We start from the raw sequence: 17,367 nt of genomic DNA, 5'->3' as shown, positions 1-17,367 counted from the left end.
AGTATTTTGTTATGTTAAAAGAAATACAGTTTGTGAAGTTTGTTTTATGTTTGACATATTTAAATAAAAAATAATATAAAAATGTAAAGTTTAAATAAAAAGTTTGAACTAATTAAATATCCGAAACGGTGTATTTATTTAAAAATATTAAATCCTAATTTTTTGCTGTTGACAGTTGGCTTTTAACTGGAAAAATTTACATTTTAAAAAATATTTTAAAATCAAAATTTTGAAGAACAGAAAGATGCAGTTTTTTTAGTAATTGCTGACATGTGGATTTTTTTAAAAAAAAACTTATTATTATTTTTAAATTGACTTTTTAAATACTGAAATTTTGAGATTAATTGTGGCGCTGACATGTGGCGTTTTTTCCTCTCCTTTTATATATAGATAGATATTAAAAAACTTAAAAATTATTTCTTAATCATCCATCTATTTTTCAATTTTAAAAGTCCAAAAGTTATTGTTCATTAATATAATGATTTAGTGATAATTTATTATGTAATACTCTAAAACTATATACGCGTTACCCTTTCTTCTTGCATAATTTATTTTTGTTAAAAATCTTCAAACAATTTCATTACCACATTTAAGAGTCATTACTTTTCATTAGTCTTTCTTTCGGTATCGGATGTTTTAGCATCACTATATTACTCTCTCTCTCTCTCAACCTCAACATCCAAAGCCATCATCTTGAGATATTAAAAATAAATAATTAAATAAAGAAAAAAAGGTCAAGACAACAAAGATAAATATGAATAGAGGTCATATTGTCATATTACCCTAGATGCATAACTAAAAATTATAATTAAAAAATATGAATATTAAAATGCACATTATATATATATATAGAGAGAGAGTCGAATTCAGGATTTCAAGAAAACGAGTGCACCATTACTTTAAAGATAAGATCAAAAAATTTATAATAACAATAACTAAGCAAGAAATACATAAAAATTACATTACCACAAAAAATATCATCAGTTTACAATTGTACTCGATTATTTAGCTATTGATGATTTCCTATTATAAGTAATGACAAGATTTTTTTATATGTAAACCCTAAAATTAAAGTGATATATATATATATATATATATATCTTTTTTATTATTATTATTTTGTTAGTTTGTTTATTAAAAAGACAAATCGTAAACTAAAATTACATTAAACTTTGACAATGATGATTTCTCTAGATTCTTGACTTGAAGTTGGAGACTTGAAGCTTCTTCTTTGTGTGGAAAATAAAGGAAAAATCTTTTTGGCCAGAATGATATTTTATCTATGTTATTTTAACTTTTTAAATATTTTTACCCTTTTAACTTTAATCCATTTTAACTAAAAATTTGAAAAAAGATCAGTTTATTTTAAATTAAAAAAATATTCTAGTTTTTTTTATTTTCTAGCCAAATTTTCTGGCCATTTAGTACTTCCCGAAAATAAAAAATAAATTTGAAGAGAGAAGAGAAATATTGTTGAAATTTGAAACTTGAAAAGTGGGTGGGAAGGAAACTTTTGAAGACTTTGACTTAAAAACTTTCAGAATTTAGTTTGTTTTTTTTATAATGAAAAACGTGTTTTTAGTTAATAAAAATAAATTAAAGCAAATTAGGGTTGGCTGGAATCGAACCTGCGACCTTCGTGTTGAAATCTCGCAATCATACCAGTGAACCATCCAGCCATCTTGAGAATGGGTTCCACAAGTTTTAATTTAATATATTCTTTAATAATTATAGAAGTAATATATCGAGTTTAGTCGGATGACCACTGGTTTCGGTGACCCAATTTTTATACATAAATTTGCCCATATATATATATATACTAGATTTTCGACATGTGCGTTGCACGCGATTATTAATTCAGAAAATTTAAGCGAAGATTTGAATAATAAGTTTTGCACAAAATAATATTGCAGATTCTTTTGTGAATGTTCAATGTGGATCGGCACATATATCTCATATTCACACGAACCTATGAAGATGGTTAATGAAATTTTTTATTAGTTAAATGCAGTAATGTATATATTTATTTCAATTTGATGAGGTTCAATCATGTAATTAGTCGTATCTCACTAATATTACCTTATAGACGATATTTGTTGTGTATTTTTCTTGTCATCCAACCAGATGTGTTTTGCACGTGTATTCCACTTAATCTGTTTAGATGTCATATGAACATGCGGATAACAACTACATTTTATTTTTTATAACTATTTTTGTATATTAATTTTTATTTTATAAGTTATAACATAATAGGTGTTCGTTTTGTTGGATCTCATAATTGACTTTTCGAGTGTCTGTGTACATAAATCAAAGATAGTTATCTGACTGTCTATAGTTAACTGAGAAAAAATTCCTTTTTTTTTTACCGAAAAAATCAAAAATTAAAATTAAAGAATATATTCTATCTATGAAATCATATATATTATCACATGCTTATCTTACACCCAACAAAGATATAGTTCATATACTTGTAAACAATTTTCAACTTATTCAACCAAGCATGATTCTTCCAAGGAAAAATAACAACACCGTGTTATCACATATATAGGGGGGTTTAATAATATGAAAAATTATTGGTCAAAAGTTAAAATAAGGAAAGATGAAAGATAGAAATAATTTATGTAATAACTATGAAAATTCATAATATTATAACTAAAGAATGTAAAAGAGTGTGAATAACATTTGCAATAATTAGTAACAACTAAGAGAATTTATATGTTATAACTAAAGAATTAATGTGCCATAGATGAATTTCTAATAAATTTTGTACTTGCGTAAATGAATAGGACTTTTAATTAATGTTACTTTTTTTTTAATAAATATTAGATTTTAATTCAGTGTGGGAACAAAATGAAAATGTCTATTCCATATTACTGAATATAAAATTTATTTTGTTAATGATAAATTTAAATGATTCAAATATATTTACATATTTTCACATTTGTTGTGAGTTTTTTTTAAAAAAAGAAACTCGAAATTTTTTAAAATAACATATTTTTAAGTTAGAAGATCTTGTTAACTTGATAATACAATTGTGACTTTATTTTCAAACAAAACAAACAATATAATATCAAGGACTTGTGAAATAAAAAAAAAAATAGTATACAAAATGATGGTAGTAGAACAAGTCTTTTTTTCTGAAATAACATGGGAAGCACCACGCTGCTTTGAACATTTATCATCTTCATCAATCTTCACAACAATTGTTTTAATATTATGAATTACTCAATGGATGGGGTAAGATTAACAAATTATAGAGACAAAATTTGGAGAAAACATTCATAGGTAAGACCACCTTTTTCTTCACCTTGGCCCAATTTAATCATATATATATATATATATTTGGATTAATGAATATATATATCTCATAAAATAGATATTAAATAAATATTAAAAATTAAACTAATATAGCCTTCCACTGGCGTTATTAGAACTCATATGAACTTTCTTCGTCGAAAAATATGGAAATATTAAGAAATAGTAAGATAGTAATACAAACGAGCAATGTTTACATAGTAATAACAATTTTAAGGTTCTGATAAAAAAAATAAATTAAAGCAAACTTCCTGACAATTTAAATCACATAAGTAACATTGATAAATAAAGTCATTCTTTTGTCTTGAGCATCAAAAAAGCAAATCGTGATAATTCTCTAGCTCTTGAGAAGTTTAATAATTTTTGACAAAAATATTCAGAAAAATATATCTACATCACAAGAGAATGAATTTAGACTACAATAAAAATTAAACTAATACAAATTTTCACTGGCTTTATTATAAGTCATATGAACTTTTCTTCGTCAAAAATATTGAAATATTAAGAAATAGTAAATCTATAAAACAAAAGGGTAATGTTTATATAGTAATAACTATTTCGAAGCAAACATCCTGACAATCTAAATCACATAAGTAACATTGATAAATAAATTCATTCTTTTGTCTTGGGATTCAAAAAAATAAATCGTGACAATTTTCTAACTCTTGAGAAGTTTAATAATTTTGAAAAAAGATATTCAGAAGCATCTATCTACATCACAAGAGAAATTGTTAACAAAAACAAATGAATTTAGACTACAATAAAAATTAAACTAATACAAACTTCAATTGGCGTTATTACAAGTCATATAAATTTTTCTTCGTCGAAAATACTTAAATATTAAGAAATGGTAAATTAGTAAAATAAAAGGGCAATGTTTATATAGTAATAACTATTTTGAAGCAAATTTTGTGACAATCTAAATTACATAAGTAACATTGATAAATAATGTCATTCTTTTGTCTTGAGCATCAAAAAATAAATTGTGACAATTCTCTAATTTTAGAGAAGTTTAATAACAATAAAAATTCTACTAATACAAACTTCAACTGGCGTTATTACAAGGCATATAAACTTTTCTTCGTCAAAAATACTTAAATATTAAGAAATGGTAAATCGGTAAAACAAAAGGGCAGTGTTTATATAGTAATAACTATTTTGAAGCAAATTTTGTGACAATCTAAATTACATAAGTAACATTGATAAATAATGTCATTCTTTTGTCTTGAGCATCAAAAAAACTAATTGTGACAATTCTCTAACTCTTGAGAAGTTTAATAATTTTTGAAAAAGATATTCAGAATCATGTATCTACATCACAAGAGAAATTGTTAACTAAAATAAATCAATTTAGACTACATCATGTTAAGAAATTATTATATCATCATAATTATTTTCCGCAAGTACTCGAGGTTAAGGAATATACCCTCTTAGGATAGAAAAATTTACTTCATCAAAATAGTGATACCTCATATTCCGCTAAACTTCGCACTCACTCAACAACAATAAATTACACGAATTTTTTTTTTAAATGCAAGAAGAAGTGTAGGAGATTAAAAAAATTGTAGGTGAAAAATGAGAGGAAACCCCTCTATTTATAATCAACAAAGGATAGTATGAACAAATATTTTTTGTGTCTTATCTGAAAAGTCAAAACCTTTCCAAGAAGTCACAACCCTTTCGAATAGTCACAACTTATTGAAAAAATCATAGCTCTTTAGAAAAGTCACTCTTTAAAAAAGACTCAACTCTTTGAAAAAATCATAACTCATCGAAAAATCACAATTCTTTGAGAAAAGTCACAACTTAAATTAGGAATATTATAGTAATTTAACGAGTTCATGCTGGTTAGATCAAGAATGCTATTTACCAATATCAACCTCCTAATTGCATGTTACAATTATAACTTGGGACAAATAAATGTCATTAACACGTGTTAATAAACAAAAGCCTGATTAGAGAATTTTGTACTGATTGAAACAAGTTGTTCACATTTAACATTCTTCCTACAAAATAAATTAAAAAAATTCTAAAGATTAATATTTAACTTTTTATTAGCCAGAGAAGCACGGATGAATACACTAATTAATAGAGACAGTAGAGAAAGGCAGAAAGCTTCTGCAGTTCTGCTGCTGTGTTGCATAGCGTTAGTAGCCACTGCAACTGGTAAATTGTCCACAGCTTGGATCAAACTTACAAATTCAGCAGTAAATCCCAAACAAGATACCATGACCTAAGGCAATAAAAGATCACAACCAAAGCAACAAATAATCACCATTTATAATTTAATCCTTGTACCATCCCACAATGTAAATAATTCCAATATGACTGGACCAAAACTGTGACAAGAGTGTCTCCCTGACGACCCTTGAGCTTAAAACTCATTTGATGACAAAAAAAAACTCAGCAAACCGTGATCACCAACAGTCCTATCCTTACTGAAGGAGGACTCAAATGCAACACTTTTACTATACACACTCTACAAAAAGAGGAAAGGGTTTCCCGCCTTTGCTCACTCCTTCATCCAAAGTGACAACAGGCTGATGCATGACCTCAAAAGCCCAAATGAATAATGTTTGCAAGAAAGAATTAATAATCAAATATTTGAAACCCACCAAGCTTCAGCCTAGCAACTTCCATTGCATTGGAGATTGTCATGATCCAAAACACCTATGATGATAGAATGGATTGCAGTGCTATCTGCTGCTGAGGCTGCAAGGAAGACCATGTTGAGGCCAGAGTGGCTGGTGGTAATGTTTGCTGAAGCTGCCTCAGCAGATTAATCATCCTACTGGCTGTTTGCTCAGTAGCAAGGTCCTTACCAGTACATAGAACCTACAGAACAAGCATATACGCATTTACACAATGGCAATGGTTAAATGAAAATCAATATGATCAAGTGAAATTCAAAAGGACAATCATGTTACTTGAGGGGGGAAACGAACCCCAAAAAGAAAAAGAGAAGAAAAGCATTTCACTGGAGCCCCTAAATAAAGAGATCAGGGAGCAGGAACCACAACTTGAAATTTCAATCCAACCACTGGTTCAACATGGGGAATCTGGTTTAAGACTGCTACCTTATTTTACCAAAGATACTTGACCTATACAAGAAGCTTTAATAACTCACCTCAGCAAAAACTGATACAATTTTTGGAAGGTACTGATTGTTAGGACCCAGAAGATCTACATCTGACCTGCAAGCAGAACAATATGGTAATATGTAAAGACTAGATAAGACATTAAAACATCATATATGTCAGCAAGTTTGAATTAATGCAGATTGGTGAATGTCAAAACATGTCAAGATGACTCAGCTCAACCACCCATAGATCAAAGAAATATTCAACTGTTACATACACTGGGTTAGTGACAAAAATCACACTTTATTAGAAGGTAAGATCAAAGAAACATTCAACTGTTACATAAACTGGGTTGCTGACAAAATCACACTTTATTAGAAGGTATATCAGGCTCCTTCTAAATATTGGAAAGAAATAGCTTGGGATTCACATAACTGAATCCGTCTAGCTTGGGATTAAGGTGCAGTTGTTGTCATTGCATAATCAAACTTGATCGCAGATATGATCAACCAAACTGTTATAAACCGCCTAAGTGCCCGTTTTCTGCTATGATCACAATTCACATAGCTCCATTGGGACTGCTATAAACAGCCTAGGTGCCCGTTTGGATTGGCTTATTTTAAGTGCTTTCAAGTCAAAATAGATTTTAAGCACTTTTGGAGTATTTGGGTAAATTCAAAAAGTGCTTATAACTTATAAGCACATTAAAATGACAAAAATAAGCCAAAAGTCCCATAACAGAAAATTGCTGAAAATAAGTTGGACAATATACTGTTTGACAGACCCAAAACAATAGCTGGAAAATGCATGGCTTGTTCATAAAAATTTGAAAAATAGAGGTTGATCTCTATTCAGATCTTTCCACCGTCTCTAAGGCAAGAGAAAAGGCCAAAGGATAAAGAGAAAACTCATATAATACCTTTCAACCATTGAACAGAGTTGATCATGAACAACCTTGGCCTCGATCAGGTCACCTTTTATAGGCAGGCAATTCAACCAAGCAGGAACAACCTGACAAAAGTCATAAAAATAAGAACTTTGAACAATTACAACAGGGTACTTAATTGGTTCATGAAGTCCGTGCCAAGGACTTTGAGGACTAAGGACAGAATTTGCTCATGTTGGAGATGAAGATTGTGTAGGAAAGGTGAAAAACATCAAATCTTCAAAAGCTTTTCATATCATTTATTTATCAGAGGGGTTCAATTTGTCTCCGTTATTCGAGGAAAAGAAGAAGATGGAGAAGGTACAGTTGAGATTTGCAACAACAAAGCCAGCAAGCAGTGTGATTTCGAAGGTCGAGGAAGTGGCTAAAACATCAAAATTCAGCTAAAGGAGGAGTGTTATAGTGTTAGATTGCAGGGGGAAGAGAGTGGGAGGAAAGGAAAATTAGGAGATTTTTGCTGATATATTTGCTGTGACACATTCTTTTCTGGTTATGGAGGTGAAGAAAGCTAGTCTCTACGTGCAAAGGCTACATATGTTAGATAAATTTTGACATGCGAGCACATGCACAATCTAGGACAGACTTGAAAAAAGCAAGCGCACTTATACTCAGGAAAGTACAGAAGCTAAAGACCAAAGAGATTCAAAGATAAACTGATGATTGATCTAGATTTGCTTCCACAACTCCAATATAAAAGGAAAACAATATGAGTTTTTAATGAAAACATTTTACAGCCCGTCCAATAGTTATTATTCAGTATAGTAACTCCATCTGTGTATGATGATAAATAAAGGTAGGAGTTACAAGCACTTGAGAAAATCACAAAAGAAATAATTATACTCTTTATGATTTGATGCAAGCACTGAAAGTTGAGTACTCCATCGAAGACATATCACAGTTATGAACATACAAGCAAATCTCACAAAAAAGACGCTCGGTGTGGAAGAATATACCTGGGCTGAGTCAATACTGTCGCGATGAAACTGACATATCTTCCCCAGTGCTGAAACAGCATTATCATATGCCATAACATTCTCAGGTTGAAGAGCATTGGGATGCCCTATAACTACGTTGAGCCTTGATAGAGCCTCTGAATAATTAGGGTCATAAAATGAAATTGAGATAAGAACACAATACCCCCATCGAAAATCTGAGTAAATAGTGAGAAAGGAATAGTTTAAACACCATGGTCAACTATATTGTACCTCCAACAAGAGGTTTGATAACAGAACCCCCATATTCTGCACATACCCCAAGTCCATAAACAGCAGCCTGAACAAACCATTATTCGGATTTCAGATAAATCTAACAGCACGTGCAACTTGTCTGAAAAATGCTACAACCATTAAACATATACAAACCTGCCGGACATCCGGGCTTTCGTCATTGCATGCTTCCAAAAGGAAAGGAAGATATGTGTCATAATACCTATTTTGCACAGGTAAAAACAGCCAAATTATTACTTGAATACTGGCAGCTCGGTTGAGATAAAGCCAAATAAATAGACTTACTTAAGAGCTGCTTCACGGCACTGCTCAGCAATGTCATCAAAAATACAAATTGCAATTCTCCTTTCTTCAGCTGTTTTATCCTTGCCCTTGATGGACGTGGGAAAAAGATCAAGGAAAAATAGAGTTATTCAACGAAATGCAAACAGCATACAAGATGAGAGTTGTATCAAATTACATGAGGTGATCCTTACCCACATAGGCATTAGATAAGATGACAGTTCATCAAAGAATGGCAAGAAGACTGCCTTGAACGTCTTAATCAATGTGCCCAATATTTCACCAACCTGATCAAAAGAGACAATGAGATTCGAGAAGTCAGACATATAATAGATTCCAGCATTTGAGATTTTTATCAAGATACACCACTTCAACTCATCTATGAACTTAATCTTATGCTAAACATACTTGGTCAAAAACTTCTTCTTCTTGCTCATTTTCCTCCTTGAGCAACTCACTTTCCTCTGCATCGAAGTCTTCAGCTTTAGCCCTCTCTGCACGTTCTCGTTTCCTACTTGAACTGGCTGTGATAACCTGTTTTATCTCATCCACAATGCTTCGGACCTGACCTTCATCCAGGAGTGGTCCAGAGATCTGGAAAAAACAGCAGAGCAAGATTCTTAGTAAGATTAAACATCTTATGTCCCAAATGGAATACTGAAAGAATCATATATTTCAAGATGCATTCAGTCCCTATGCAAGTTCAAAAATCATTTCACAGGTTTCTAGTCATTACTTCTGGAATTCATGCTCTGGGTCTCCTAGTTCTCATGCCTTGATAGTCTGCAATCCACTTCTCTTCAATAGTTGATGAATTTTTCAAGCACATTATTACTTCTCTGAATAATTGTTAAGCTACAGAGAACCATTTCTAGCTGTTTTTTAAATGGTGGTGGCCAGGCCACCATTATATAATGATATCTAACTTGTTTTGCACTTGTTTAGTATGATAATGATATGAAATGAGCTTAAATGAAGAAGAGGGGATTCATATAGCCAATCACAACTTGATTGGGACTGTGATTGGGACTACGGCATAGTAGCAGTTGTTCTTGTTGATCTCGAGGGCCAGCTAGCATGCACCTGAATACTCCGCTTCTAGCTTTGACTAAACCAATGTGATAATATAATTTGATAAATGGAACCTAATGAAACATTCAAACACCATAGCCTCAATGGCAAGTGAGCTGTCTAGATTTGCTTTTCATTTGGAAACGGGACATTGGGGGTGAGGGCAGAGAGGCTCTACGATATAAAGCCTCTTTTTTCCATCAATCTAATATCAAGTTGAAAGAACTGCGAGTCACATATGCTGCCTGCACTAAGTTCTCTATCAAGGTCTTCTGTAGATTAGAATGTGCACCAGTCCATGTATAAAAGATATTTTAACAAGATAATTGATCATGCATGTTGCAGTACTATTGCATACAAATGAATATTTAATTTCCCATGTGAACCATTATTCATTAGGTACATGTAATAAAGCCAACAGAAAGATTTTAAATGACTACAAACAGTAAACAAAAATGGCCATATAACAACCACAATGAGAACAAATGCTGCAGAGGCTGACTTTTTCATCATACTGACCACTTAAAAAGAAATATAGTTTTATAAATCAAGCTTATAACGGTTAATGCATCAAAAGAAATCAACAATCTTATAAGATTAACCAACCTGAACACACTCATTCAATGCATCCAACATACTTGCACAGATTTCTGTATCAGGCTCCTGCACGAGATCAACCAAAATGTCAGGGAACTTTCAATCCCAACACATGTACAATAATCACTTTCTACAGAAGAAAGAACACCATGACAACAAATAACTAGAGAGGTCAACCTTATGCAATGCTTCAACCAAAGCTGGAATGATGTAGTCTGATAATTGCTTGACATAGGTCTCATTTCGGCCCTGAGCAATCCCTTTCTCTACAGCCAGTTTAGCAGAACGTAACAGCTCTGGCATTGCTATAAAGCCAATACAAAATAAAATATCAGTCTTCTCCTGAAAAATATCAATAATTGAAGAACTAAAGAAACCCAAAGAAATGTATAGAAAACTAAGAAATCTCACCAGACACGGCTGCTTTCCTGACTTCTTCGTGGAAATAGAATTTGAGAAGTGGAACTAACGTTGGAGCAACCTATTTAATGCATTAATATCCCTTGTTAAAATGCAATTTAACTCAACATGTATTGAAGAATATGTGAGTGATTGTAAATGCCAAACCTGATCAATCCATGGATAGAAACCTTCCTTCAGTTCATCGGCATAGCAGCATAGCATATTACAAGCTGTAGCCTTCTCTTCTAAGACGCTTGTTTTGATGCCTATCCTTTTATCTCCAAGAGTTATGGTCTCCATGCTGCAAAACATGAATCTTAAATAAGATATGACAGAAACTCCAATAGAGTAACCAATAACCACAACTACGTAGCCCATACAATTCATACCATTAAAAAAAAAAAAAAAAGGAATAGGTCATAGACATTTACAATATACAGTTAAAGTTGTTCCATGTCAGAACTTCTGAATGTAAGAATGAAGTTACCCTCTTATCTGAACTGTATAAGAAACATTGACGGTTTGATCCAAAATGCAACACAAGCACATGCCGGTTTGGCATGTGCCCTTTGTTTTCCACAAACCAATGTGAATGGACACAACACATACCACACTAACCATGGGACTGACCATGTGGACAAGATCTACATGTATACAAACTATTTAGGCCAAATACATAGATAGCCATTCAAACTTAGCATGATTATCATTTAGACACCTTATCTTCAGCCACGACCAGTTGAACAACTTTAGTTAAGAGAAATGTCCCTCGGATACAAAATGCTGATGTGGCAAACCATGTGTATCATACTCAGTTTTGAGTGTAGAGACATAGCTTCACACCTCTTATTCAGCTAATAAATTTCTCATTCTCTTCTTAAGAAAATGAAAATTCCTAATTCTCCCACTCTTGCCATTATTTGATGTTTTTGTCCCAACAACTACAGTATTCAACTCAGAGTCTTCTGGAGCCTTCAGCAATGCTTTTCAAGTATCTTCTTTTTGTTTCTGATTTTAGCCTCTTCCTTTTTTTCCAACTACTGATAATTCGTCCTTATCAGGTAAGTAATTAATAGTGTGAAAGAGCATAGTGTAAACCAGCCACCCCAAAAAAATTGTTTTTTATTAAATAAATATGTATCATATGGTGGAGAACTAAGAAGATTATCTGGGATTGGACCCAGCAGACTTGATTCCATTTTCTTGCTTACCATTTTGCATATTTAGGTTCCTCCTTGTCCAACGTTCGCCCAGTGATTAAGTCATTTCAGCTTGTCCAATTCGTCCATGTTTCTTAATCATCTAGATTAGAGCAATGCTCCTTGGTTTGTTTTAAATTTCTATGCCGGATAGCAAAAAGGAGTACCTTGGTGATGGATCTGTAGTTGTTGCCTTGCATTTTTTCTTGATGGTACTGTTGGTAATGTTCCATAACTTGTGACACCAAGTTGCTGCTATTTCTGAAGGCTAGATGACTAAGGGAAGGGTTCTATTTTAGGATGAAGAAGATGAAGCGAATGGGGGTGAGGGGATGGAGATATATTTTTTTTCAAATGAGATATTTTATGGGATGACATGTTTTTTAATATGACATGTCCTTTATTTCATTGGCCATTGACACATTATCAGTGTGGTCACAGCTAAAGTTAAGGTGTCTAAATGACATTCCATGCAAGTTTAAGGGCTATCTACGTATTTAGCCAAATTTAACTGGCATGGAAAAACAATAGTAGGTTTTTCTCTTCTTGAAAGCTGTGCCAAATGTTTCACCAATTTCATAATTTTTACCCAACTCTAGAATATAAAAATTCAAAATGACAAATAACACCAGCTGAGAGGAACTCAATCAGCAAGGAACTTCATAATTAAAGGTAGAAGGCAAACTTCAGTGAGAAAATCTTACCTGTCATCATCTGAGTCATCAAGTTCATTGTCTGAATCTGCGGATGATATGGTCACATCAGGCTTTAGTTGAGCAGACAGAAGTAAAGGAGGCATGACTACACTCATGTAAGGCAGGAAATCCTGTCCCAAGCACTTGCAAAGCCTGGCCCATGCCTACAATGATATCAAGAATATAGTGATGACAGTGTTGAGATAAATTGTGTCTGTGGAATCAAGAAATGCACCCAAACCTGCAACATATAACTAGTAGTAGGGTCATCTGTCTCCATTTGTGATCCTTGTAGTGACATAAGCACTTCCATAACCTGTTAAGGCAATAAAGGTTTAACTGTAAGCAGAAACTCTTTCTTGGTGTACTGTACTTCAGCTTTTAGCTGGCATACATCAATAAACTTTACTTCATGAAAAAAAAGAAGTGTAAGCAATGTGATAAAAATTGAACTGATCAGAGTGGAATATATTAATGAAGGTCCGTTATTTCTATGGGTATTAAAAGTGAAATAAAAATCTTATTCACTAAAACTGCGCAACATTGTTCTGTATTGTCATGCTGACCTGCTTAGCATCATCTCTGAATTTGTCTTTTCCAACAGCCATCCCAACCAAGCTTATGCACTCCATAGCTTTGGCTCGAAGCATGCGATTAGATTTATCATTCGCATTTACCAGGATGGTTTTCAAATATGGCATTACAGCGTCATAGTACTTCTGGAAGTGCTCCTGTTGAATGTAATTTATTAGCAATTCTAGTCCAAAATGGAAGTTGAAATAAATGGAAGCAGAAAAAGTGTAACAAGTTAATACCTGTGATGAATCAGCCACCGAAGCCAAAGCAGTTAATGCTCCTTCTTGCACCATTTGTTTTCCGTTCTGCATTTCAGACAATAGCAAAGAGCAAAAGAAAGCATGAGTGTCATTTGCCCAGCAGTAAATGATACAACACCATATAATCTTGGGTGGATTACCTGTAAAAGAACAAGTAGTTTGCTAACTATTCCATCCAAATAAGGTGTCAAAATTTCTGGTGTGCAGTTCTCACTGAAGTTGAGGACAGCTGACGCAGCATGTGCCTGTGAATTAAGGAAAAGAAAAAGGGAAACCCATAATTAGCTGCATTGACAACAAAACCAAGCAATCACATGCAAAAGCACCATAACCAACAGTAATGCATAATGATATGTTAAGTGTAGACAAGTTCCCAGAAAAGTAGAAGAAGAGAACTTTTGTAGTTAAGAAAATTCACCATCACCAATGATTAATCAGGTGCTAAAAACATTTGGTTTCACCAAAGATTTGATCAACTATAGTCGCATATAAAATAATAAGGCAATTTATCATTCTTTCCACAGGTGAAAACAATCAGTTGCAGCTCAATCCAAATAATGTAGGGTTCAACCTAAGTGCCTGCTCTGCTCCATTCACACCTGTTTCATTTCATCACTGTATAACCTGTCTTTTTAAGGCAAACTAAGGGTTCGCCAGAAACTAGAGGTGTCTATAAGAATCACTCTGTCCGTACAAGGGCATAAAAGTGGCGAACCAGAAATTTTTAGGGGGGAAAAGGAGAAAAGAAAGACCGAGTGCAACTGTAACAAAAAAAAACAGCTATATCATTATCTACTAATTGGTGTGATCTATTAGACTTATTTATTCCCATTGTGTTCTTTCTTTATATGGCAACAATCAAGAACAAATAATCCAACACGGATGAAAGCATTAATGTAAAAAGTTAATGCACTTATTGCTCTCGTATTAAGCATCATCGTCTTACAGCACTGTTCAGGAGGGGCATTCGACAAAGATATAGAATCTGTAATGGGTTCACAAACCATTATGACACACCTGTACTCGTGGATTTTGAAAATCATCCATAGCTGTTGCCAATGCTGGCAGTACTCTGCTGTGGTACTGTACTTGCAAATCAGGCCCCAAGTCAGTAGACAACTGGCCAATTGCATTAATAGCTGCCCATCTCACTCGAGGATGAGGATCTTGGAAACAGCTCAAAACCATGTTCACGACTTGCTCCAAATTCTTAATCATTACCTTTTACAGCAAAAAAAAGAAAACCAGCGGGATTAAAATCAACAAACAAAACAAAACAAACAAACAAGACTTAAATTGAACAGATGGCTGAGTGAAGAGTCTTCAACTCATAAATAAATACTTGCTTAATTGGCACCAATGAGCAGTTCACAAGCCAACACTAGTCCAATAACCCAGTTAAGCTAGTTGATTCTCGTAAAATTAACCAAAATGGTCAATGAGCAGAAATAATAAATGAGATAAGAGTCAACAGTGATAACAGAAACAAGTAATAAATGAATCGGCAATAAGCACCAAATCTTTGCTACAACGTTCAATATAGATAAGTCTAGAGTCATCAAAATTCACTCCCAATAAATACTCCCTCCACCCTAATCTATGTGACATCTGCCCATTATAGAGCATCCCAAAATGTTTGACACAATTCAATTTATATACAGCTTTTACAATTTCAGCAATACATATATTAACTGTACTATTCAAAATTTAACTGACACTATCAGACTAATATTTACTTTAGCATGTTCTTCCTCTATCACTTTAAGGTGTAACACAAAAGAATAAACATCATTTGTAATCCAAGGTGGGAAGATTTATTATCCCCATCAGCCTATTTGCAGAATTCAGCTAAAAATTATATTTTAAAATCTATTTTTCCATAACAAACTAAACTCTCACATAACCTTGAATTGAATCGAGAGAGTACAAAGAAAAAAATGGAAAATTCATTAGTACCTTTGTACAACCTTCGGCAATCTGAGCAAGCGCAATGAGCGCAGCATGGTGCTTTTGCCATTCGGGAGCAGCCAAGTAAGGAGGCAACTGCTCTGACGCAACAGGAACAATTGTACTGCCACCCAACGCAATGGACAAACGATCCAAACACTCCTGACCAACACTGTAGTTACTTGTTTCCCCTGCATCTTCGTGCTCAACTTCAGCACTATGCCAGACAGGTTCATCATCGATATCCAGCAACATTTTCATCAAAATGGCAAACAGCCTACTGATAAACTGCGGCAATTTCCTCATCATTCCAGGAGCCCTTTCCCTAGCCTCGGCCAACGTAATAACAAATTCAATAGCCAAATGTCTTGTCCCCTCTTCTAAACTCTCGGCCTCGGCTATTTGCAACATTGCACCCACCACATCGACAAGCTGCCTCCTCAAAAACCTAGGCTCAGTACCCGCCAATTCAATCAACAACTCCAAGGCTTCTTGTGCAGTTGCCTCTTGTCCACTATTCAAAGCCTCGGTCAAGGTCTTCATCATTGCAGGCAATAGATCCTGAAATCTATCCCTGTCATTTGAGCTTGATAAACACTGAATAAAATTAATCACAGCACTTAAACCCGCAATCCTCACATCAGGATTAGGCGAGTTATTCAATGTCTGCATAAACACTGTATGCAAGTCCTTAATGTAAGGAACTAACATCTCCCCAACATATTGAGCTAATAAAGCAAAGATCAAGAAGGCAGATTCCTGTAATTTAGGTACGTCTGAAGTAACACACTGAAACATAAACGGTAACAACTCAGGCCAATTGTTTTCGGGGAGAATTGAAGAAGCAAGTTCGGAAATAGTGTCGCAAAGCTTCTTGATGATGGATTTTGATTCTTCCTGTTGAATACATCGGAGAAGGACTGATTTGATACCTGACTGAGTAGACTCGGTGAGGCGCGGCCAGATGAAAGAGTCATCTCTGGTAAGCAACTTTCTGAGGAGGATTGTGGACATGGCACGGGCTTCGTGGTGAGGTGAAGAGGAGAGAAGATTAGCAAGCTTGAGAGCGAGTGAATTAGGATCGTTTTGCTTGATGAGATTGAAGATTGACTCGGCTTGAGATCGTTGCTCGTTGGAAGCAGACATGAGATGTGAAATTAGGGTTTCGAATGGTGCTGAATCAGGTCCAAGGATTGCAGCCAGTTGAGCTTGCTCGGCAGCCATGGCGAATGAGTAAAGAGAGGCGGATGTGTGGATATGGATGTAGAGAAGATGGCTGAAGAAGAAGAGAAGAGAAGGTGGCTGTGTTTTTGTGAAATTGGGGTTTTCTCTTACACAGGGAATTGTGTGTCGCTATGAATATATAGAGGCGTGAAATACACACTGCCGCACTCCTTATACGCGGAAATAGGGAGAGAGTGGGAATTGGGAGGGTTTTGGGTTGTTTGAATTTTTTATTCATTAAATTAATTAAAAGAAAATATAAAGGTATTGTTACATAAATATATTTTTTCTAATCTCCTCACTTTTATACCCTACCCTCCAACTAAGAATATACGTACATGGGTTGGTTTGATTATTCATTAAATATAATTACACGGTTATTAAAATCACTTACCTATGAGATAGATTACAACTTAAAAATCGTTAACCGAATAAAAATCTTCAAAAAATAAAGTTCATATAAATACAAAATACTTTCGTTGAAATGTCAGCATTCAATATGCTACATTCATAAGATTAAATGTTATAATTAAACTGAATACAAAAC

At 33.7% G+C, this 17,367-nt stretch overlaps 1 protein-coding gene across 1 annotated transcript; it reads right to left on the bottom strand.

The window, feature by feature from the left end:
• Positions 1-5,564: 5,564 nt before the first annotated feature.
• On the bottom strand, positions 5,565-16,940 carry LOC102592059 (importin-5-like). The gene is made up of 20 exons (XM_006340012.2): positions 15,606-16,940; positions 14,667-14,870; positions 13,790-13,894; positions 13,629-13,694; positions 13,380-13,544; positions 13,055-13,129; positions 12,823-12,977; positions 11,085-11,220; positions 10,929-10,998; positions 10,695-10,822; positions 10,527-10,583; positions 9,258-9,443; positions 9,044-9,136; positions 8,853-8,938; positions 8,703-8,769; positions 8,547-8,613; positions 8,295-8,431; positions 7,315-7,406; positions 6,443-6,509; positions 5,565-6,150 (listed from the first exon to the last, which is right to left on the bottom strand). The coding sequence occupies exons 1-20, from the start codon at positions 16,818-16,820 to the stop codon at positions 5,986-5,988; spliced, it is 3,336 nt and encodes a 1,111-aa protein (XP_006340074.1). The 5' UTR covers positions 16,821-16,940; the 3' UTR covers positions 5,565-5,985.
• Positions 16,941-17,367: the final 427 nt, after the last annotated feature.

The sequence above is a fragment of the Solanum tuberosum genome, unplaced genomic scaffold (assembly GCF_000226075.1).
Source record: "Solanum tuberosum cultivar DM 1-3 516 R44 unplaced genomic scaffold, SolTub_3.0 scf00015, whole genome shotgun sequence".
Lineage (NCBI taxonomy): Eukaryota > Viridiplantae > Streptophyta > Magnoliopsida > Solanales > Solanaceae > Solanum > Solanum tuberosum.
Note: the sequence above shows the minus strand (reverse complement) of the source record. Positions and strands in the feature narration are given on the sequence as shown.

Excerpts from the sequence above, each read along its gene's own strand:
- LOC102592059 (XM_006340012.2), bottom strand. The coding sequence starts at position 16,820 with ATGGCTGCCGAGCAAGCTCAACTGGCTGCAATCCTTGGACCTGATTCA. Across the intron at positions 13,545-13,628 it reads CGGTGGCTGATTCATCACAG|GAGCACTTCCAGAAGTACTA; the intron begins GTATTAACTTGT and ends TACATTCAACAG. Across the intron at positions 9,444-10,526 it reads CATTGAATGAGTGTGTTCAG|ATCTCTGGACCACTCCTGGA; the intron begins GTTGGTTAATCT and ends TGTTTTTTCCAG.